We start from the raw sequence: 23698 nt of genomic DNA on the forward strand, positions 1-23698 counted from the left end.
GTGATGTAAAAACCCAATGCAACTTTTAGAAAAAACTGTCTTTAAAAAGCGTAAACAACTTGTTTCTAAGGCCTTTAAATGTACACATGCTTTATAGATGAGTTATAAAGCATTATAAAGCTGCTATTAATTATATTTGCCTAGCACTTTGAACAAGGAGAATGAAATACTTTGCATGAGACAATAAAAGCCATTAAGACCAAACGTAAAAAAGTAAAAGTCATATAAAGAGACATATACAATGGTCTTAAAAGTGCCTTTATCTGGTGCTCATCCTCCTTAACTTTCTCACTTTCTAATCGCTAAGAAGTTACAGGATTCACATGTTCCATCAGCAGAAGTTGTGCTATTTTAAAAAGTAATTAATAGTTGATGAATGGTTCTTAATGAAGTATGGTGTTATAGATGACTAGTAATACATTTATTTTTTAAAATTAATCCCAGCAGCCTTTGGCCGGACGTTAAAGGCTCTGAAAACGTATTTCATCAGCTTACTGTGAGCAATAGGGTCCTTTATGAAACACAATTTTTGCTGTCAATGTGATAAGAGTTTTTGTTATTTCATAGAAGTAATTTCTGTATTCCTGCCTCTGGCTCACTTGTTCGAAGCACTGCTTATTTTGTCATGCATATTTCATGTTGTGGAGAAGTACTTACAAATTGAAGCCAAGTTTTTCTGGGGCTTTATGGGAAAGATACAGTCTTCAAAAGCTTAGTTTTTTATGATTTATAACGTAACACTGTACTCCCAAGCAGCGCAAGAACAAATCAAGCATCTGACAGAAATAATCAGATGGTAATGCAGGTTCTAAACAAGCTGGCAGCTTTGCTGGATTAGCTACCACTTTATATACAGGTAAGATGGAAATTAAGCACACAGGTTCTAACTACAGCTTACAGACTTTAACATATCGTACTTGAAGTATTCACATTTTTCCTGAACAAAAAGGGATTATGAATTGCAAAAATGGCAGCTTGTTTACATTTTAAATATTTTCACCAGTGTAGCCATACTTCAGTCATATTGCAGCGTTCTCTGATCTCAGAAGTTATGTAGGAATACAATTATCATGATCAATGCACTGATCTATGAATGCACTGATCTATAATAACCCAAATTATAATAAAATAAAGTGTTTTCCAATTAATAGTTCACTTTCACTTCAATAAGCGAGAACTGGTGAGGAAAACCCAAGTAGTGTTATAAAGTGGCACCAAAAACAACTATAATACTCATGCAAAAGATTATTCTTAGACATTTTTCTAGAGAACGACACATTCTATTCTTTTTCGTCCTTGACAGGACCAATGAAGAACCAATGCAAGAAGTATGAATTTTCCAAAACATCAATTATGTAAAAGGAGCAGCTCCCTCTCTGTATGAAGCCTTATGCTTTGTCTTTTCTATCACCATAAGCCAGACAAATAAAACCTTTCCTGTCTGAAGAAGAAACCAATCCGCAGCTGACTTGAAAACTTCAGAGAAGAATGGGGCTCCGTTCCAAGATCCCTATACATCCGCTCCTCTGTCCTCATTCCTGCCCTCAATTCCCAAAGCAATCTCAAGTCAGTGGTTCTATTAAAACAATACTGCCTCATGCAAATTGCTACTGTCAAGCCCCCTGGTTTTATTTCTTGTCCTTACTGCTGTTCTCTAGTGCTTTAATGGAGATCGTGCCAACCAGGTTTTGCAGCATCAAATAGGATCAATAGTATCTATAGAGCAATCTGACAATGATCGCTGGCACTTTGAAACTAAAAAGAGCAATATGGGACTTTGAATGCATGAACACTTCATTTAGCACTGGTGCCAACAGACCAGGTAATTACAAACAGGGGCCACAATTCTAACCCGCAGCTGTACAGCTTCCAGATCGCACAAGTTTTTGGTACAGCAACATAATTATCCTAATTGGCAGGTGGCAGCCTGTGCTATTGTTATGTTTCAATGGCAATGTTAATGACTTTCCGTACACAGCATGTTAGCTCCCACTCATCCCTGAACACAGTGAGGGGAAAAAAGCTCTTACCTCTTAACATAAGATTTATCTTGTCTGTTTCATTAGCAACCATTTAATTAAACGACTGATTTACATGCTGGGCACTTTGGCACTGCTCAACTTCTCCTCACATACATTAGTCATAAAGTGTTGCAGTGTGTGCAGGGGCACTCGCAGAGTACCCTGCTGAGTTCATTAGGACTGTCGTCTGCTGCGAGAGTATTCCTGTTTCTTCAACTCAGATTGACTCAGCTGAGGCCAGCACTCTTTTAGTAATGAGGCCTATGCTGTAGGTCTGCGGGTGGGTCTCAGTTGGCCATCCGTGCATTTCTGAATAAAGTTAGCTCTTTGGTCTGAGAGAGTAAATTGACAGCTCAGTGGTTTTGGCCAGAAGGATGACATGAAAACTGAATATGACTTTGTAATAGGAGTGGGAATGCTAATTTTGCTGCAAAAACTATTTTTATTTAATACAGATATTCAAAACCGACACCAGCATGTGGGCAGAATAAATAGAATAATAGCCGGTTTCAACAGATCTGTAATAGCTTCCTGCATTTCGGACAGCATCGACTAGACGGACTGCTAATGGTCATGTCATGAATTCGCATCCCAAAGGTCACACAAGATGTCTTCTTTTCCATTGAACTTCTGCAGAATTTTGTCATTTTAAATGCTGATCTGAGCAGCCAGCTCACTTCTTCCAGCCAAAAGGAATACATCAAAACTACATCAGTTCTGCTTTTTTTTATCGAAGTCCAAGGTTGAAAATGGTCATTCTAATTTCATTGCAGAAAGCAATTTCCATTGATAACTCAATGTAAACAAACAGACATCATAAAATTAAGTGTAGCCAACTCAATACCAATTTAAATTCAAATAAAAAACCTTGAAAGGTATTCATCACCAGCACCAACACATTTATTTTTAGTGGTAGGTTCTTATTAAATGACTAAATCCTGTTTAGCCACCTTTAATTTTTGTTTTCCATGCTGTACAAAATAAACACTTCTTGTGTATTCCCTGCAATGATGTTGTTTTTGTCAACCTAATCCTGGCGTGTACAGTCCAATGTCTCCATATTCATATCAAAATTGAAATACCACAGTTTGCAAGCATCCATCCCATGGCATTATCATTATTGGTATTTTCATAGTTTGTTTTTGTCAATTTCAATCACCTTTATTTTTAAAGTACTTCTGAATTTTGTTAGCACAATCCACAAGTTTTAATGTTCTTTCATTATGAGCAGCTTCTCCATTACTCTATGGCATTCAATGTGGGACAACAGTGTCCAACAGTGTTCACATGCTGACTTTTTTTGGAATGCCTAATTTTGTTAATCCTCACAGAACCAAGAGTCATACTTGGCAACACACACATGATAAAGTCAATATAAATGAACTCAAAAGTATTATCCCCTTATTATTGCTATATAGGCATGCAACAAAGAGATGAACGACCACCTTGTGTGCTAAAGGTCTGATCCGGCATCGTATATTATGTAAATGTTTGCTTTATTTAGCCAAGGGGCAAATCCAAGAAAAATATAAAGTAGAAAAAAGGTTTCTCATTTTGTGTGGCTTGTGGTTAGATGAAAACACTAATTATTCACTTTTGAAGCTGGCTTCACAGGATGCAGCTCAAAACCACTTCATTTCTATTCTCCGAATAGCATCACAACCAATAAAAACACTTTCCTTGAAAAGGTTTGGTGACACGGTTTCATTTTGAACCTGCAATTTACATATACACCTGTACATAAGTGCAGTACAATTGTAAGTTAAAACTAAATACACTAAAAACCACCTTAAGGCAAACTTTGGCTCCCTTTACATCTTTTGTAAGTTAATTTGAGTCAAAGCGAAGCAGAACAGCTTTGCAACTTCAGTACGAGTAGAAACTTCTGAGCCTCTAAACAAATAAGCTTTCTGTTCCACTGTCAGTCATTATGTTAATTCGCTAATACAGATTAAAAAGTAATTGTTAACAATGTGTACACAGAATAATCTGCCTTGGCTGACTGCTGTGGAACAGATAAGAATAGGCGGCAGAGATGTCCAGTGTAGGGCATTATATGCTTCATTACACTCTTTTGTTCCTACTGTGCTCGTTTAAAAAGATTCAGCGGCAGCAGAACCCACTGTAACCTTATCTGCCTCTTTGTTTTTCCTCTACTCTGTCAAATTTCTACACAGTAATGAGGTGTTCATTTAACCTATGGCTTGTTCGTGGCACTTGGGAGGTTTGTCTTAATTAGAGTCTAATCTGGACATTACTCACAGGCTGCATGTTGAGATGTCAGTGGTCATTAGCGCACCTTAACCATTTTCTTTATGTTTCTATCCGTAAAACTTCAAATAAACACGTTAAAACAATACATACAGACATAATGTCTACCAATATTTTCAAAATGAACGGATTAGACTATAAAATTATAGAACATTGCTCAAGGCCCATGACTATTTTCCAAAAGTCTCCCAAACCAGTAAATCTTCTTTACGCTTGAAACACTGAAACTAATAAAACAAATGACTAAAACCCCGTCCACACAGATAGTTGAAAAGCAAACCTCTCCAAGAAAAGTATTGTGTTGTGGAAATTGTTTTGAGCAGTAGAAGGCTAACCAAAATGCTAGTCAGTCACAATAGCTTCTTTCTATTATTGATGTGCTGGGCTGTTTACTCGTCCCTGGCATTGTGTTCTCACTGTGTGTTTGATCTGGATTATGGGGAATACAACTGTTGCTAAATGAAAGTAACAAAGCTCAAAAAGGGACAATAAACTCACACGGCTTCACATCATAACATTGGGAGTGGTTTACTCTCCACCAGAGGAGGTTAAACTAGATTTTCCGCCTCCCTGTTGTAAGCCTCCACCAACAAGTGGAGTTGCATTTTACATCAATGCCTTTTAAAAATCTCATCAATTGATAGTTTTATCCTTTCAGACAGCCGTGGAGGTTTTCATAATTGGCATTTGAATTCTTCAGGTATGTTTAAAAGACGGTTTTTGAGATGTCAAGGTGACTTTTGACCACAGAGATCAGGTCACCCTTGGGTTCAAGTGGGCTTTTGTGCCAAATGTTAAGAATTTCCCTCCAGCTATTCATGAAGTATCATTTATACACTTTGCCCAACAGCTATTTTAGCACAATTATAACGTATATTCAATCAAATGCCATTACTTGTCTACAGTATATATATATATATATATATATTCCTGTAGCCTAGTGAGACTGTATATTTTAGTCAATCTATTAAATGAAACATTTTATTGTGTATTATTTAGATACTCTTGGGATATACAGTATTTTCTATTGTGAATTTGTATACTTGCTATTGTTGTATTTTAATTTCCAAAGTTTTATTGGTATTCTTACTATATAAACTTGCCGCTTATGTTAATTTTATTTGTATCTTATTGTATCTTTTAAATATGTTTAACTCATGTAATGCTTGACACTGCTCCTCGAACAAAATACATTACCAATTTTGGGATGAATAAAGTATATATCTATCTATCTTTATATTTCACAATGGGATGTATGGATAAACATGAGGAAAATACAGACAAACTAATGTCAGCTGCATTATACAAATAATTATGTATAGAAATATTACTCTGACCAAATGCCTTGATTTAACCGTAGAGAAAAAGGTTTAAAGAAAAAATAATAAGACTTACGGTATGAAAGAATCTTCATCTTAACACTAAACCTGGTTATTGTTACGTACCATATGTAATGGAGAAGCTTGTTATCATTATACCCACTCAACATCTGACACCTTTGGTCTCCCCGTCTGTTCTCTTACATGTCAAGTTATTTCAAAAAAGGTAGAAAATTGGAGGCCGATGAGCTTATGTAATAGTTAGACAACATCTGTTTCTCAAATCGTGCCGGATGAAAAGATCAAAACAACACAGAAGGAAATTTATATGAGACATATTTCTTATTCAGGTGGACAGCCAGTTAAATGAGTGATGAGCATTTCTTACAGTATGTGTGTACAGAACAAAACAGATCACTAAAGGTAAGTATCCTTTGGCTGTCAGTATGTGTAGGAGGAACAAACATCTAAGCTTTGTATACAATGACGTGTCTAGGATAGCATTAGGACACTCAGTTTTATTCTCTTCTTATGTGCAAGGTACAAGTTCATGGCAGAAATTACAATATAAACACTGCATGTGCGCATCGAAGTTGAAATAATGACGGCTAACAGATGCTGTCGGGCATATCCACCTCCAGAATCAGGCTGTTCATCTCAATTTCGGGCCAGGGGTGGGGGGCGGTAAGAGGTCAGGTGCCTTCTCGCACAATTTACAACATCTTCCTCTTCTCAAACTCCTACAGGAGATGGACAAGAAAAGAAAGGAAGAATGAGACAAAAGGCAAAATGAAATAAGACAGAAGTGAATGATTTATTCATGCAAAATTCACAGTCTCTGTTTTGATCTCATGTATCAGATTTGCTGTTGAGGCGGCTGGAGCTCTGGAGAGCCTGTTGTTTTTTTCTTCCTGGAGAGTGCATAACATGTCGCGCTGTACGTGTCAGTTAGTTCCAGTTGTCAAAACTAAAACAGCTCACTTCCTGTGATTGATAGAGGCTGCACATCTGCAAAGATCTGATTTATGAGAGGTTACAGTGGCTGTGTTTATCAGCACAGTCCAACCATGTGACTACAAATGAGAACGCATTATGTTAGCCATTAAAAAGGATGTAGCTATTTACATATTCAATTTAGGAAATATCACGCAAACCGTAGGATGATAGAATATGTCGTTCCCCAAGAATTTCCCATTCCACAGGGGGAAAGTAACTTAATGCAAATGTCATTTATCAGGTCTGCAGAACACACAAGCTCTCAGGCACATGTTGGCCTGCTCCTCTATGGCCTGTGGAAACCTGGAGGTCTACTGCCACCTTCAGGAGGAAGTATATTATGAAATGCTTGAGAGGCAATATTGGCCCTCACTAACATCCACATTCTGGGAAGGACAAAATAAAAAGAGAAGACATTTTGGGTGCTGGGGAGATTTTTGGTTAATAGATGCAACGGGGTGAAGGAGAGAGTGGTGCAGTGATGAGTAATTAGGAATAAAGCTGTGGAGGAAGTGAGGGAAAAAAAGAGCGATGGCGAGACAGAAGGGGGAGGATGATGTTGTGGCATACGCACACAGATGCTTTGTTAGTCCACGGAAGCAGACAGTAACTCAAGGGTACAACACAGGAATCATAGTGCATAGTGTAAGGTAGCAGAGTTGTTTGCGACAGAGAGGGGGAGGAAAAACCCAGACTCTTTGTGCAGGCGGCTTGGAGGTCTGACAAGTCAAGAGGAAGAGTGGAGGTGGGAGTTAAAAAAGGGAGAGTAGAGGTTGCCGCTTGTAAGAGCAGGTGAAAATGTGTCTGGATAGAAACTGAGGAAAACGTAAAGTGAAAGAAGAGCCCGACATTTTCATGCTAGCAGCCCTAACACACCTGGGGCCATATGTATGAGGCATCGTAAATACGTCCCGCGAGCGCCGCCTTGAACTTTTGAATATATTACACAAACAGAATCTGGAGATTAAATGCGTACCGCTTCTGTTTGTCTGCACACATCCCAACACATGTGAATATTGAGCAGGATGGAATAAAAGTATTATCTGCTGCTGCAGTTAGAAGTTCCAGATATTTTGTAAACAACTAAAAGGTCATACTTATTCTACCTTGCATATGAATTAAGCTCTTCTCAGATAAACAAGTAGAACAATAATATGTTTTCTGCTATCTTTCCCCTGCACCAGTGGCACTGAAAACTCCTTCGGATATCACTGCATAATTAATTAAGTTATAATGTAATATTTTCAGGTTGCGTCTTTTTGAATAATTGTGTGTGGCTTATGTAGAGCTTATTTGGAAAACATTAGTTAAGGTGAAATATAAACAAAAAAAGTGAGTTATATTTCAGGATAATGACACATTTGTGCCAACGAAGAAGATTACTGTTTGCACAATGTCTGTCGGGAGCTTATTAAAAAAACAATAACTGGGTTAAGGAGCTTCATAGACAACCATCAAATCTGCTAAATCACAATCAATTACAGTTCAATAATACAAACATGTGACGAGTTAAAATTAGAAACAATACAGATAAGCTAAGATAAGATAAGATAAGACGGACCTTTATTTATCCTTGTGGGGAAATTCAGGTATATGTTAAGCCACCTAAAATATGAATAAACTTCTATATATAAACTTTTAAATGTATATATTTAAGATATTCTTGGTTTGGATACGAGAAATATAGTTTGGTACTTTTATTCTGAAAAATGTATTATTCAGCATTTCCTATTTTTAATTATCTCTATTCAATGTATCGCTCTACCAGATGTGTTTTGGACATTTCAAGAGAAAGCCAGATCTGATGCCATAAAATATAATATTTTGTCAAATGGCTGGAATAAATAAAAATGCGAGCAATACTATAGCCACATTCTGTTTTCATATATGCAGACTTGTGACAAGTGTTTATCTGTAATTATTATCTTGATGAATTGCTTGTGCATTTTCTGTGGACAAAAAGCCTCCTCAGCAGAGTTTGTTCAAATTGATGAAGTTCCGCTGAGATGGAGCAGCCCTTTTATTATCTTGCATTAGTCTCCTCAGTGATTGTAAATTAAACTCACATCACCATGAACCTGCTCTCAGTTATTATTATTATGAATGATGAAAACATCGGCCTCTTGAAAAAGACAGAATGAATGTACGATCTACACATGGAGGTTCTTTTTTTTCCATCGTATTATTTTTTAACCCATCAACTGAGGCCGTAAGTATGATGCTTATACCTCTAATTGAATATGATGACACATGTATTTAATGTGCAGATTCTTCTTGTGTGAGGCTCCTGCAGTTGAGACAGCAGAGATTGTCTCCCTCCTCCCTGAGTCGGGGGTCGCGTTGTTTCTGCCGTAATGCCTACTTGCTTCTATTACTTCGATTACCGCAGCCAATGAGATTAACAGAGATGTATGAACGCAATGTGCAGCAAAATGAACAACCGCACTGCGCGTTTTTCATCATTACACACAATGATTATGAATTAAACTTTGAGAACAAAAATGTGTGTAAATCTATATTGGCGTGCAGGAGCGCCAGCAGTGGTAATGAAAGTATAAGATGATGAATGGGTGTAATACATGCTTTCACTTTTTATACATCTTGTTAACAGTGCTTCCCCAAAGATAAATTGGAATAAAGAAGCAGGGGTGCCCAGTCAGCCACTGTCAACATGCGATTATTCATTTCTGCCCCTCTCGTCTGCCTTTCTTTGCGGCGTATTCAAAGTTAAATCTGAAATATTGCTACGTTTTTTTTCTTTTTTGTCCTGAGTTGACCCTTGTCAATGTGTAACTGCTTGGTGATGAAAGATGGTGCCGCAAATGGCCAGAATCACAAAATATTGATTTTTTACGGTGTAATTGCAATGATTACACAATGTCAGCTCTAATGAGCTAACATATTTCTCTGTGTAATGAAAGCAAGATCATATCATTGGTTTAGTTGATTTGTATAAAACATGTTATACCATTATTAGTATAAATGTTTAAATATGTCAAGCCAAGTTCCTTTTCAAAATTCTAGTTTAACATCAACACTAGAGAAATATAAGATGGAAATTGAAGTCAGGGGGAGGAAAAGAGTCAGAGAGATGAGATTTATGGAGGAGGCCAACAGAAATCACTGGGACCGTCTGAGCCCAATACCTGTGGTTTTATGATTTGACGGTGAGTAAAACATGACCTCAGTTAATACATGAACATTTAAAAATAAAAGGTAGAATGCACAGTACTGACTTCATAGTATTGTGTTTTATATTGTTCAGACATTAACTCCTTCTGCCTTATTGTTTATTTAGATTATTTTCAGATGAAGGGATGAAGTTTGATACAAAATATTACTCAGTCCATCATAGTCACATTGTCAACTTTAATGTACAAGTGTAATTTTTATTCTTAAATCGTAAATGGGGTAACAAATATGTAAATATTATCAGCAAAGTATACTTTAAGTATCAAAAGTAAATGTACTCATGTAAAGTTAGATGTCATCTATAACATTGGATTAGTAATCTAATCCGGAACCTGTAACTACAGCTAATCAGTCAGATAATTGTGTAGAGCAAATACTAAAATATTTCCCTCTAAAATGTTGTGAAGTAGAAAGAAATAGAAAGGTTCAAGTAAAAAACAGGCACTCAAAAGTATACTTATCCTCTTCTGTTTAAGCCTTCGTATAAAATAATATCTTGCTGGACCGAAGAACTCACCTTGAAAATGGTGCTGCCCAGCTGAGCAGGGGACATGCTGACAACCACTCCAGCTGACTGGAGGGCTTCAATCTTCTCTTTGGCTCCCCCCTTCCCACCAGCGATGATGGCGCCAGCGTGGCCCATCCTGCGGCCGGGAGGGGCAGTTAGCCCGGCGATGAAGGACACCACAGGCTTTGCATTAGTACCCTGGACAAAGTAGAGGGAGAGGAAAAAAGCATGATCATAACATTCGGTGAAAATGGATCAAAAATAGAATAAGCCCAAGGGAAAGAGTGAGGATGAGAGCATTAGCAGGAAGGGAGAAAAACAAGGAATGGATGAAAACGGGGAGCATTAGCTTTCTGCACCTGCATTCTATTCATTTATTAGAAATTAAACACCCCATGTCCTCCCATTACAGATGATAACAGGCTTGTCTAACCAGCCAGCTCTGCCTCGGCCTGCATTATTAAAACAAAGGGTCAATCAAGCCATTTAATTGCATGGGTTGGTGTATGACCAGAGAGGGGCTCAGCCCCCTGCCACTTCATATCATCTCATTCCTGAGATGGTAATTAGTCATGCAGGCACTGATTAGCTCGGTGGCTGTCTGTGCAGCTTGCTCATTGATGGATGTTACGTTCAACAGTTAGGACCATTTCCAAGGTGAAGAGAGCTAATATTTCATCTTCAGCAATAACACCATAAGCAAGGGGGACGGAGTGTGTGTGCGCGCATGTACAGCAGCTAATATTTCATACTTAGGAATAACAACTTAATTGTAGAGGACGGCTATGTACACACATACACACACACACACACACACACACACACACACACACACACACGGCTGTGGTTCATCCGGCAGACTGCTTTCAGAGATCGACGTGGCATGTTCGACAGCCAAAGCAATACAGCAAGGTCCTTCAAAGACACCCACTTCTGCCGCAATCTCAGCTCCATATTCAGACCTGACACTGGCAGGAACAAGATGGCAGCAGCTAATATAAACTGGAGATGACTTTTAATAATTAAAACTAGCAGGACGCGTATCAGCCAGGGACCTTGGATAGAACTGCGCCGCTAATGAGACATTAACACTTGCACTGTTATGGGGAAATTAAAAGAGGGAATATCACTTTAAAGTGCTCTGAATATGTTGCAAGCATCTGTTCTGCAGTGGTGAAAAACATAAGCACAAAACAAATTAGTACTGAACCCTTCTTAGTATTCAGAAGTCAAATCACGTTCTTGATAAACAAACCACCCTCATGTGAATCAGGTCTTAAATCTACCTCAAACGAAAGGGGTTTAATTACTCTATTAATCCCTGCCTCCCTTGATACTAAGTACTAACAATGCATACAGGGAGGGGAGTTATGCTATCATTCACTCCACCCTTCTTTTGTTTTCCCACTGTTAGCAGTTCAGATATATTACCTTAATTATGAGACCAATAGGGTAGTTCCCCCACAAACAGGAATGTAGGAGGGCTTTATTATGTGAACACAAAAACAGCACTGCTCCAAGGTGAGAAATTGTACTTCAGCTTAGAATGCCAAACGGAGACAATTACATGCCCCTATAAACATGACAGGAAGGCATGAATAAAACTGGCGTTTGTTCGTACACACGGCGCTCACCAACACTTTTCTCCAGACTACATCCTGCGTTAGTTCTGTGTTTCCACAGAATTAGGAGGGCTTTAGCTAAGCTCAGCGGAGACAGGCTGGGCTAAAAATCAAGGGGCTGAAATAGAGAGAAATTCAGTAAACCTCTATGGTAGCTTAGGTGCCAAACACTCCGACCTACTTGATATGCATGAAGCAAATTCTAATATGGTTCTTCTGAGGAAAACCTTTTTCTGACTTCAGAAAGCCCATAAACTCTGGCAGACCTTTGATACAGGTGACTTTTAAGACCATATTATGTTGGCAAGCGCCTCAGACACTGATGAAGATTGAACCTTGAAATATGCCCTGCATCATAAAATCTGACAGCACAGCCAAGTTGGAAATATAAGGTTGTCTCCTGAATTTTACAGAATTAAGGTGTCGGCAGATAAAAAGTCTGGGGTAATTCAACTGTAGTACTGAAATCAATACTTCTCCTTTTGCTATAATGTGTCTTTCCCAAACAGGAGTTCAATATACGTAATGTCGCATGACACAAATCAATCATGACACCGGACTCTACATTTTTCCGAGAAGGGTGAATGTTTTGTTCCCCGTGTGGGAGGATTTGTCAAGGTAATGTGAAATGCAGAGTGTTAAAGGAACTATTTTCTCAGTGAAACACTTAGGATGAGTGATAGCGTCCCACTATACATGGACACAATGTTCTGCCAAAGTTAAGTCTGCTGTGGTGTGTCGCAAACCCTTCTTTTGGTTTGAAGTGTTCAGGGACTCAGCGAGAAAGAGAAAAGTTCTTCTGGCCGCCAATCAAGATCATTAGTTGCCCCAAAATCTGATCACGGGGCCTGATAACCAGATTGCATTGTTATTTTGTGTCCCTCTCTCACTTGCCTTTAGCCCTTTTTAATCTGGGTGGAATTGGGTTTTTAATAATTTGCTTTTGTCATTGTCGTTACAACAACCTGCACAACCTAAGGATTATCTACAATTTATTAAGGTTGTAAGTAAGTGGCCATCTAGCCATGAAGGAGTATTATACGACATTCTGTATTTTATGGGTGCCAACAAAACTGTTTCAAAGTTCCTTCAATGGACAGAAAACTAAACCCGTTTAAAATCACTTAACGGATCCGAGATGCATTCAGAGGTTGACATGGTTCTTCAGAATCAGACCCAAAATGTTTGTCTTTCCCAACTCGTCCTCTAAAGCAGAGCAAAGTGTTCCATTATGCATGAGTGTGCAACATATTGGCAGATTTCTCTTGCCAGTTCAAGACTACAAATTAATTTCACTGGTAACTCGATACAAAAATGAATGCGCCAAAGCTGTTATAAATAAAAAACTCTTAAATTAGATAAATATCTTTGGATCACTGGAGAGAAGATCATCAGCTTTAGGTCTTCACTATCTGGTCTGAGCTCACCTGCTGCTTCTTTTTAGCATCGCATTCATAAAAAATACACAAATGGGAGCTCCCCTTGGTAAGGGTATTTGTGATGTGTATTCAAATGAAGTAAAGTTTGAACCGAAGTCTTAAGACCTCTTTCGGCTCTTCTCAAACATTAGGAAATGTACTCTTTGTTTTTGAAGATGTTCTACACAATTGAATGTCAGCGGAGCACCTGCAGCTTACTCCTACACTCTGCCGGGCTTTTTCATGCACGCGTTTCATTTGAACTGCCCCTTGCTGTCAACACTCTGAGGGGGTGGGGTGGGGGGTGTTTGTACTTTATTTGTTGAGCGAGAGAAGTTATTCTCCCGAGACGCCAGCAGGAGATTTGCATGCATTAGAGCAGCCGAGAGCAACTCAAATCCATTTCTCAGCTCAAGAGCACCATTAGAACGCGCACATGCACAGAAACAAACACACACTGACAAAATTGATGGATTAAAAGTCATGTGCAGGGAGAAAATTGCGAAACAGGCCTGGTGGAGTTAAAAATGTCAATTTCTTGAGCCGCCACTTGGTTACATGAGCCAATCCTTACCGCTCTTTATCACATGTGGGCATCAATAAAGGTGCTCTGCCCGTCAACACGGTAGATTTCTGGAACATTTACCATGACTCATACCTTTATCCCAGCTGTCACTCTTTATCTTTATCACACGGACATAATAAGTGAGAGACAGCCTGAAGCTGTGATCAAAAACGGAGCACACATTGTTCGAGACATACGATGGTTTTCAGTGTTCGCTACAGCTGGTATGCTTGAAAAGGCATGACTAAGAGCTAAGGATACATTCTTTATAAACCCACAAACGAGTGCTGCAGCAGAGGATATAACAAGGAGAGTGAGATTAAATGATGGGTGTTATTTCCTTACAATATTGTGCTGTTTGAGGTACTCTGCTGCATTCTCTTCAGCATTGCCTCCAATCTCCCCAATAAGGATGATGCCCTCTGTCTTGGGATCGTTCAGGAACACCTCCAAACAATCTATGAAGTTTGTACCGTTGAATGGATCCCCGCCAATACCTAGCAGGAGACAAAACACACACTAGTTGTCGACTGCTAACATTCCGGTGAATATTTGAGAACCACATGGCTGTTCAGCAGTAGAGTAAACAAGAGGCAGGTGGAAATGAAATCCATTTGGCACTGCCTGAAATGTTTAATGTGAGCAGAATTTTTTGTTCGTTTCAGTATTACTCTCCATTTATCAGCAACATACAAGTGGCTTATGGAAGTACTTCATTAGTGTGTATTGTTTTTACACATTGTGCCACAGAGAGATGTAATGTATTTACTAGAACAACTCAAGAAAAAATACTTGTCTCTTTAGCTGCTAAATGCTCCCTTTAGTGCACAGCAGCTTAACTGTAGTGCAGAGTGGGTTGTTAAGAGTTTTATATTGTGTAACAGCTGCCTGCTGCGTCTGGGAATGACTCGGTGAGAGTGAAAAAAAAAGGTAAAGTTGTGGGTCGGAAAATTAAATCAATAAGCTGAGAAATGGTAAATTGCTTCACAGATGGTAGTAGAACTTCATTAATTATTATCTCTAGGTTTTTCACTTCAAGAACCCCGCTTTTTAATATACAAATATAGATTGAAGTTGTTTTGAGGCTCAAAAAGAACAATGTGTAGAACTTATTGTTCAAATAATGTTAAAACGGACTAAGGTTATACAGTAGGCGCTGAATTTATTTAATTTGACTTGAAAGTCACTATAAAAGTTTGTTTGAATGGATTACTGCCCTAATCAACCTTCTCTCTTCATTGGAATGTAATGATGGATTTCTGACAACATGACTCTATTCCCACATTTTAAGGGTCCAAATATCATTTTCAAAAATAATTTTGCAAAAAGTGTTACACCAGGATCCATTTTAGCATGGACAAAGCATCCTCTGATACATTTTCAAAGACAAACCGTCCACTGGATTTATAATCTCACCAATAAAAAAAACCTGGCAGGACCAAGAAAAGAAGGACATGAATAATTATCAAATAGAAGCACATTACCAGCAACAAAGATGACAGTGATGTTAAATATTGTATTAGGTGTAATTTGCGACAGCCTTTAGGTCATGCTCAGACTTAAGGAGTCACTAACAGAACTACCAATAAACCTTCTTAATGAACTCTACAATATTTAATACTGTTGCAGCACTGGCTTTATGAAGTCTAGCTGGAGGACACTCCGTAATTAAAATGTCTAAATAATAATGAAGCAAAGTTGTTTTTCAGTTCATTTTGGTGTCTATCGAGCCCTTACATGGAGATTTGTTGGAAGTAGATCATTTGGCCTAAGGATTTGGTTTTTGTGATATGGTTCGACTATATACTTGTTGCATTGCCAAGAAGTAATAGAGCTGGGTGTCATTACTGTAAGTCTGGATGATATGATGGGAGTTAAAACAGATAAGCTGATAGTCCCAGGATTCACCTGCAGCGTCAACAACAGTCATGGTAGAGGCTCTCAACCCGTCATTTCACTGAGCATGACAATAAGGAGGTAGACGAGTGAAGAAATTAAGTTAGTGAGATTCACTTCTGACAGCAAGGCAGGAAGAAACATCGATCCAAATAATATCCCAGCTTCAGGTTGAGCTATAAAAATGCATGCTTGATCCACAGAACGAATCAGTAAGTTACAGTGACAAGGTTTGGAAGATTGTGGGGCAGAAAGGTAGGGTACCAATAAAGTTCCACATCTGGAGTCGGGAAATGCAGGAATGAATGGATTAACTGCAAGTCGTATAGAAGCTGTTCTATTTCTATTAGCTGTTAAAACATTTAGCAGCATCAGGAAATTAAAGTTCACCCTCATCAAAATGGATAATGAAACGAAGACAAGAGGCAGCTAAGGAGCATTTATGAAATCTATGCTCCATGAATGGTTTGGCTTCTTGACAATATTCATACTTTATAGCAAGGTCTGTCAGTTTTGAACCCCAAATGTGAAATGGAACCACAGGTGATGAGACGCAATTTCTTTAAGATTTTCAGCACAAAGAAATCTGAGGGCTGAGTAGCTCGATCAGTTTGTTTGTTCGAAAAATGGTGCCCTTCAAAAAATGGCAGCTACTCCAATGTCCCCATCTGACATGAATATGTTAAGCAATAAAGTAAAGTTAGTAAGTGCTTTTCAATACAAAGCGTTTTGTGCTGGAATGCTTCGAGTTCGGTGCAAGGTGAGTTAAGTGGATTCACCTTCCCTGTGTTTTTTTCCTCAGCTGAAGTTTAATGGAAGTTTTTATCCCCTGCAGCATAATTGTTGAAGACGGATGTAAAGAAACATCACAACAGCCGTCTTTTTATGTCGTATAGCTCAGGCTTTGGGTCTTGCCAACATTCACAAAGAGGCTCAAATTAAATGTGGGCATGTGATGTTGAGTGCCTGGTATAAAGTGACCATTCTGTCTTCAAGCCAAATGCTACACATACTTAAATGAAATTTCCTCCATTATTCTCTGTTCTATTTCCTACGTGTCTTCTTCCAGCACCCATAAAGCGATACACTGTATCAGGATGAATTTGTTCCCCCAGTCCAAGCTAAGTGCTTGTTTTAATATCGCCTGGATATAAAACTAAGAGCTGTGTTACTGTGTGCTAAATTTAAATTCAATATGCCACAGGTTATTGGTTACTTACCAATGCAGAGTGACTGGCCCAGGCCCACTTGTGTAGTTTGATGCACAGCTTCGTATGTGAGGGTGCCCGATCTAGACACAATACCTGGAAGAAAAAGTTTAAAAACAAACATTTTATTATATTTTCTGTCAAATACAACTAAATTGCTGCTCCAGTCAGGGGTGATCAAATGATTTATAATGCAGATGTCCTTTTCTGTCCAACATTGACTGAATCGTTTCATCATGACAGCAAAAACAAAGAGATCGCAGCTCAGGAACAGCTGCTGTGTCTATGCTTTGGGAGTAACGGCAGTCGATTTACTATAAAAACAGACGTATTGTAAAGGTTCACTGGTCAACAGCAGCACTAATTCCTCATCAAGCTGTCAACAACCGAAGCTCAATTCAAACATAAATCAAGGAGAGCGTTTAATTTGGAATAATAAAAGATATATGAATATAATTCTGTCTTTTCGGATACATTAGACTTCAAGATTTCCTCCCATTTCTGTCTATAGACATAAACATGTAGGCAGATATTCAACAAATATCCCTAAATAAAACTATTCCATAGATTGAATGTATGAGTTAAATATTGAAAGATCCAAACAAAGAACTTAAAGTGTGTGTTTTTATTTATTTCTATGACAATTTAGCAAAACTCACCAATTCTTCCCTTCTTGTGAATGTGGCCTGGCATGATCCCGATCTTGCACTCTCCAGGCTGCAGAACAGATACGTATTTAATATTTAATGCAACTAAAGAACAATTACTATGATGAATACTTGTTGATATGAGTGCTTCAGGCCTGTGTATTTTTCTAAACCCTAACCTAACTTCAAAGAAACAGAACAATGACTAAAAAATACAGAGAAACAAAAACAACAAACATAATTATAAATGAATGCTCCTTTAATGTTATCTGCCTTGCATTCACTGCTTAAAAACAGTAACATTATTACAGTAACACATTTGGTTTGTATTCTAACACTGAAAATGAATCAAAACAGTTTAAAATAAAAGCAAACAGAACCGTAACGCATTAAAAACAACATTTCTACCGCATCCTTGAGACAGAAGGTCCTTTTAGCCCTCTGCCACAAGCAAAAACTGAATAAATAAAAAAAAGTGTGAGAGAGTGTGTGAGTGTGTGTGTGTGTGTGTGTGTGTGTGTGTGTGTGTGCTTACATTGATGACTCCTGGGCAGTTAGGGCCTATGAGGCGGGTGATGCCCTGGCGCAGGAGCCTATGTTTGACTCTGACCATGTCCTGCTGGGGGATGCCCTCAGTGATGCACACCACCAAGGGGATCTCGGCATCGATGGCCTCCATAATGGCTGCTCCCGCGAACGGAGGGGGGACATAAATCACGGTAGCGTCTGCCCCTGTGCCCTCCTTTGCCTGCAGCGAGCAATAAAGGTATCAGTGGTGCATTAATAATGGGAATTCTAAAGTTATGAAATAGTGCCACCTAATGTTTCTTTAAAATGTAAAAGCTTTGCAGTCCTCCACAGGATACAGACTTGTGAGATAAACCTGATTTAAAAAAAAAAGATAGAACCATAGACAGATAAGGAGTCACACATACCTCCTTAACTGAATTGAAGACGGGCATGCCGAGGTGTGTCTTCCCACCCTTTCCAGGGGAAACACCTCCAACAACCTGGGAGCCATAGTCAAGAGCCTGCTGACTGTGAAACGTTCCCTGCAGGCAGAGAGGACGCAGTGTTTACATGAGGGTAATGAAGTGGGGTACAGCCGCTTTATGAAACGCCAACCTTGAGATATCATTACAGACAGAGAGGAAGGAGGAAATATGCTGCCATCCAGGATTAATCACCTGAGCTGCTGAGTAAAGGGATGGATGCATAAGTGAGACTGGGTTCAGCTACTGGTACATTTATATTCAATGAGGAGAAATCGAAATGTTCTTGTCAGATAAATAATGATGTAAACCTAGTTTAATCTCCCTTTGGAATATTTGAAAAACAAATTTAAAGCAACTTTGGATATTCTTCGACACTGACTTTAAAATATCTTCCAAATATATTTGACATACCATGACCTGCATGTTGGTTGATTTGAAAAATTTTGATCACGACATTCATGAGGCCAATTAATGTGCTTTAACCTAAACAGACATACCTAAATACTAACTTCACATATAAGATCTTTCCTTAAAGTGTGTAAACCTAACAAGGTACACATTATATTGCCACTATTTAATTTAATTGTCATTATTGGCACCCTATGAATGTTATCATGCTCGAACTGCAGGATAGCACTGCAATTTCCTTTTATTTCAAACAGATTTCGCTTTAATATAGAAACTATAGCCTGAATTGTACTGGAGTAAAGCTTATAAAATATATAAGATGGTCATTTGTTTAAACCAAATAAGATACACTTTTTCAAAACTTCTTCTTTTAAACTTTATATTGGATTTTATTGTCAACCTTTTGTATCTCACATATTCACTGGAGGGTAAATCAGTGCAGACTCAGCGATACACACACACACACACACACACACACACACACACACACACACACACACACACACACACACACACAAATAACGTTGCCAGATATTAGCCTAGGGGGAAGAATGGATACAAGAAAAGGCACTCAAGATATTCTGAATATTTTCATTTGATGGGAAAGTGAAGCCAAATACATCCAGGCTAGGTTGAGCTTTAGTTTTTGTTGTTGACTTTGGGGAAAATACCTTGTTATTCAACTAATGCATTATGTGTTAAATAATTCTCTCAAGGTAAACATCAAACAGTTTCTATAAGGAGTCCCAACAGGCAGATACAGGACACATTAAGGGAGAAACATGGAAACCATATGTCACAACCTTAATATGAGTGCTAAAGAGAGACACACTGCTGTGGGTACTTTTAATATCATCAGGGCTAATTGCAAATGTAAAAAATAAAATAAAAGCAGTAATAGCCCTAAAGAGGGTACAATGCTATTTAGGAGGTAGAATAAAGAATGAGTGCATCAGGACAGTGTCAATTGTCTGGTGAACAAATCATGTAAGTCTGTTAAATATTACCAAAAATAATGAAACAATGTAGACAAAGAAGCAAGGGTCAAAATCACAAGTGCAAATGAATGACCTTCATATTCAATTTATAACCAGGCTATTAAGAGGAATTACAAGCCATGAATCAGCATTTTCCCCCAAACATTGTAATATGCTCCGTCAACTTCTGCTAACTTTGCTACTTTTGGCCATTATTATCGCAAATGTTAAGACAATAAATTTGAAAAATTGCTTACTTATTATAAGCCAGAGAGACACGATAATGTGCACTCAATAGCACTTGCTTCATTTCTCATCCCTTTCTAATTACCCGGAGTGTTCACCGGAACTATATTTAACAACTTTTTATTATGTTGAAGAGAAAATGGAAGATGAAAAATTGAATGCGCGTGAGGACAGAAAGGGGGAGAATAAATCTGTAAAGTCAACGTTTCTGGCTTGTTGAACACACACCAAGATTGTTATTCTCCTTGACTGGATACAGTTCAAAGTGATTCACTTCAGCTTTCTTTTCATGCTCTTGAAAAATAACTGGTTTGTATAATCATTGACTTAAACAGTGACTAGTCATGGGGGGGAAAACAGAAGTCCAAATGAAAATCTGGTTTTCCAAACTGAAATAAAAAACTGAAAATGACTTGAATAAATATCTTTCTACAGGACTACAAGGGACAAAGTCTTCTTACAACAATTCCACTACAGCTTCAACTGATCCAAGGTCAAATGTCAGCATTCACACATGTCATGAATATCACCATAAAAATTACTGAAAATAGCATTTTAAAAATATAAGTAATATTTTTTAATCTAGTTTTGACTTTTTATTACATACATGATATTTATCTAATAATTAAGATGTTTCGCTGAATTTGATATTGTACTGTAATTATTTTTTTCTGTATTGCACTTTTGAGGCAACAGAAATGATTTTCTTCATTTTAATTGAGGGTCTTTAGTAATCATTTTAAATATTATAATTAATACCATTATTAACATGTTATGGACAAAATCTCAAGATTTTAATCATTCAGAGAAGATTGTGTGTGTCTAAACGAATCACAGTTACCCATCTGATGTGAAGTAACACTAAGTTATGTTTATGGCAACAAGACATCAGTACAAACCTGCTTCCCTGTGAATCCTTGGCAGATGACCTTTGTGTCCTTGTTGATGTAGAGGTTTGGTCTTGACGCTGTGTAACAGTTCCTGACCCCACTCTGCTGCACTGAAAGAGAAAGAGAAAAGGGTAAATAAGATAATATATAGTACACATTCAATCAAAAGCATCTAAATATATTTTTGCAACATAAGATCTTCCTATTGATGAAAGATCCGGCAAACGGCAAAACATGTTTTGTAGCCAAATATAGCCAAAATAATGAAATGCTTTTTTTTGTCACATAAACATGTGTGGCAAATATATTTTGTAGGGATAAAGTATTAAATACAAACCTGAATAGGAGACAAGATTCAAATAAAAAGATAACTTATATCGACACTAAGAAACGTTCATTTAAAAGTCCTGTACACATATTGGATACAGACCTCATCAGACTCAGTAATGATTATTTAAATGGTTCAGCTGATGTCCGGTTTTATTTGACAAGACATTTATGGTACAGACATTAACCAGAACATTCAGAAATGTTGAAGCAGCTTTTGCAATAGTTTTTTTTTTTTTTTTAAGCAAGCTGTTTCTTTTTTCCCTTTCAAGGGGCACATTTTGTTTGGTTTATTGTGAGTTAAAATTCAGGATAACAGAATACTTTTTAAACCATATTTTGTAAGTGGAATTGGGTGCTACAACACATTTAGTAAAAGCACTGCATTAAATAACTAAATGGTATTCAAGAATAATTATTACACAGCTCTGCAATACAGTATTTAGACCATTTTAACTTAATGTTTTGACTTTCCGGGCCACACATTTGCTGTTATGGTTCAGTTCAGTGCCATAGCTCTTATCAACTCTGTTTCCAGCAGCAACAGACAGCACATTTAAAATCCCAGGCTCTGTATTAAGAAGCAATATGGGTCAAAGTGTAAATAAGGAGACTGTCATTGCTGTGTTCAGGACATCTCTGGGTGCTTCTCAGCCCCTTGCTTGACCTCTGCTTTCAGCTGTCACTCCTCGGCCTCTTTACCCAGGGACCCATTACCTAGCTAGACTTATGGTCGCAAAATACTCTGCTAGAGTTGTTGAGTTTCCAAAGAGCAACAGACAAATCCTACTCATTTTGCCTTAAAACAATGGACCAAACATTCCGTGCACAAGTCTACCACAGCTCTAGTGAAAGCTTAAGCTCGTTATTGCAATTAAAAAGGTTAATAGGCTTCCCTCTCTCAAATGTCAGTAGGTACAAGAAAGGCCTCAAGCATAGGCTGCCAGATCATAACAAATAAAACGTAACGCAGAGAAAAAATAAAAAGCAACTCTGATTGTGACTACTGTAATGATCCTCTGTTTGTTCTTGAAGCGTGTTGCTCGACTGGTATTCAAAGAACAGACATATGTTGGTTACATATGTTGGATAAATATGAGCACTCTAAACAGAGGCTTAAGGTCGCAGTATTTACCCCCACTATCTGAACTTTGGTCTTCTTTCAGAGACAACTTATCAATGACTCTGTACAAAGTTCAGTTCAGCTTAATTAGCCAGATGATGTTACACCTCCTAAACTTCAGGTAAATCATAATCCAGCAGACTGTAATATTGTCAATGCATAGTCCAACGCACAATTAGGTGTAAGATATCTAAAACAAAAAGTATCTGGGTTGTAACGTTAAGCATGCTGCAGACAGACTGAATGAACAGCTAGCTTACAGAACATCTTGAGCAGAGTCAACCAAAACGTTTAATTTAGTGGAAAGGACATGCAAGGTCAAAGATCAATATTTGCTCTGGCCTAGTGGGTTATATTTAGATTTCAACTGGACGCGAAAAGCTAGGTAGTTAGCTAGCTGGCTAACTGTCAGTGAGTTATAACAACACAGACTGTTGGCCAGCTAATGTGGCTAACTAGCCTGGAAGCTAACTAACAGCCAACCAAGGGTAGCTTTGCTACCCAGTGCAACCCTGTGCAAAGCACAGTTAATGTATAGCACGGAGTCAACAACTATAATTGTGTGACAAATACTAACTGTCAAATGTTTCAAGTAATAACTCCATAATTGAATAGAATACTTACGAAGCAGCCTCGCAAACAACCTGCTGTGAGACATCTTCGGTCATTCACCAATGACACGGGAGATCGAGGACCCAACACACGACTTTTAGCTGACTAGAATTATGCCCTTCAAATGTGATTTTCTGAGAGCTACATTTTGTTTTAAAATCCAACAATGAACCTCGGGATTTCTTTACTCATCTACAACAACCTGTTAACGTTGAATATGTAAAGCACATATAACACATAGAGGTATTTTAATATTTCAGGCGAAAACGTCGGCTGCTTTGTTTTGCAATGCATTCAGGGTAGTGTAGTTCTGGTCATAATGGGTGAAAGAAACCTTAACAGCACTAGAGGTCGCTTCAACCACATAGACCCTGAGCTAAAAATAAAATTAGGCTGAACGTTCTTTTTGACCTTGCACTCAATTTCATACACTAATTGAAGGTCCACTTTCCAGCAT

General features: G+C 38.1%; 1 protein-coding gene across 1 annotated transcript; it reads right to left on the reverse strand.

Moving 5' to 3' along the window:
* Positions 1 to 5930: 5930 nt before the first annotated feature.
* On the reverse strand, positions 5931 to 23484 carry suclg1 (succinate-CoA ligase GDP/ADP-forming subunit alph). Its single transcript, XM_063884368.1, has 9 exons — positions 23254 to 23484; positions 21189 to 21289; positions 18599 to 18715; positions 18199 to 18411; positions 17676 to 17733; positions 17029 to 17112; positions 14258 to 14409; positions 10317 to 10505; positions 5931 to 6351 (listed from the first exon to the last, which is right to left on the reverse strand). The coding sequence occupies exons 1-9, from the start codon at positions 23285 to 23287 to the stop codon at positions 6325 to 6327; spliced, it is 975 nt and encodes a 324-aa protein (XP_063740438.1). The 5' UTR covers positions 23288 to 23484; the 3' UTR covers positions 5931 to 6324.
* Between the last annotated feature and the right edge of the window lie 214 nt (positions 23485 to 23698).

Source organism: Eleginops maclovinus, chromosome 5 (assembly GCF_036324505.1).
Source record: "Eleginops maclovinus isolate JMC-PN-2008 ecotype Puerto Natales chromosome 5, JC_Emac_rtc_rv5, whole genome shotgun sequence".
NCBI classification, from domain to species: Eukaryota; Metazoa; Chordata; class Actinopteri; order Perciformes; family Eleginopidae; genus Eleginops; species Eleginops maclovinus.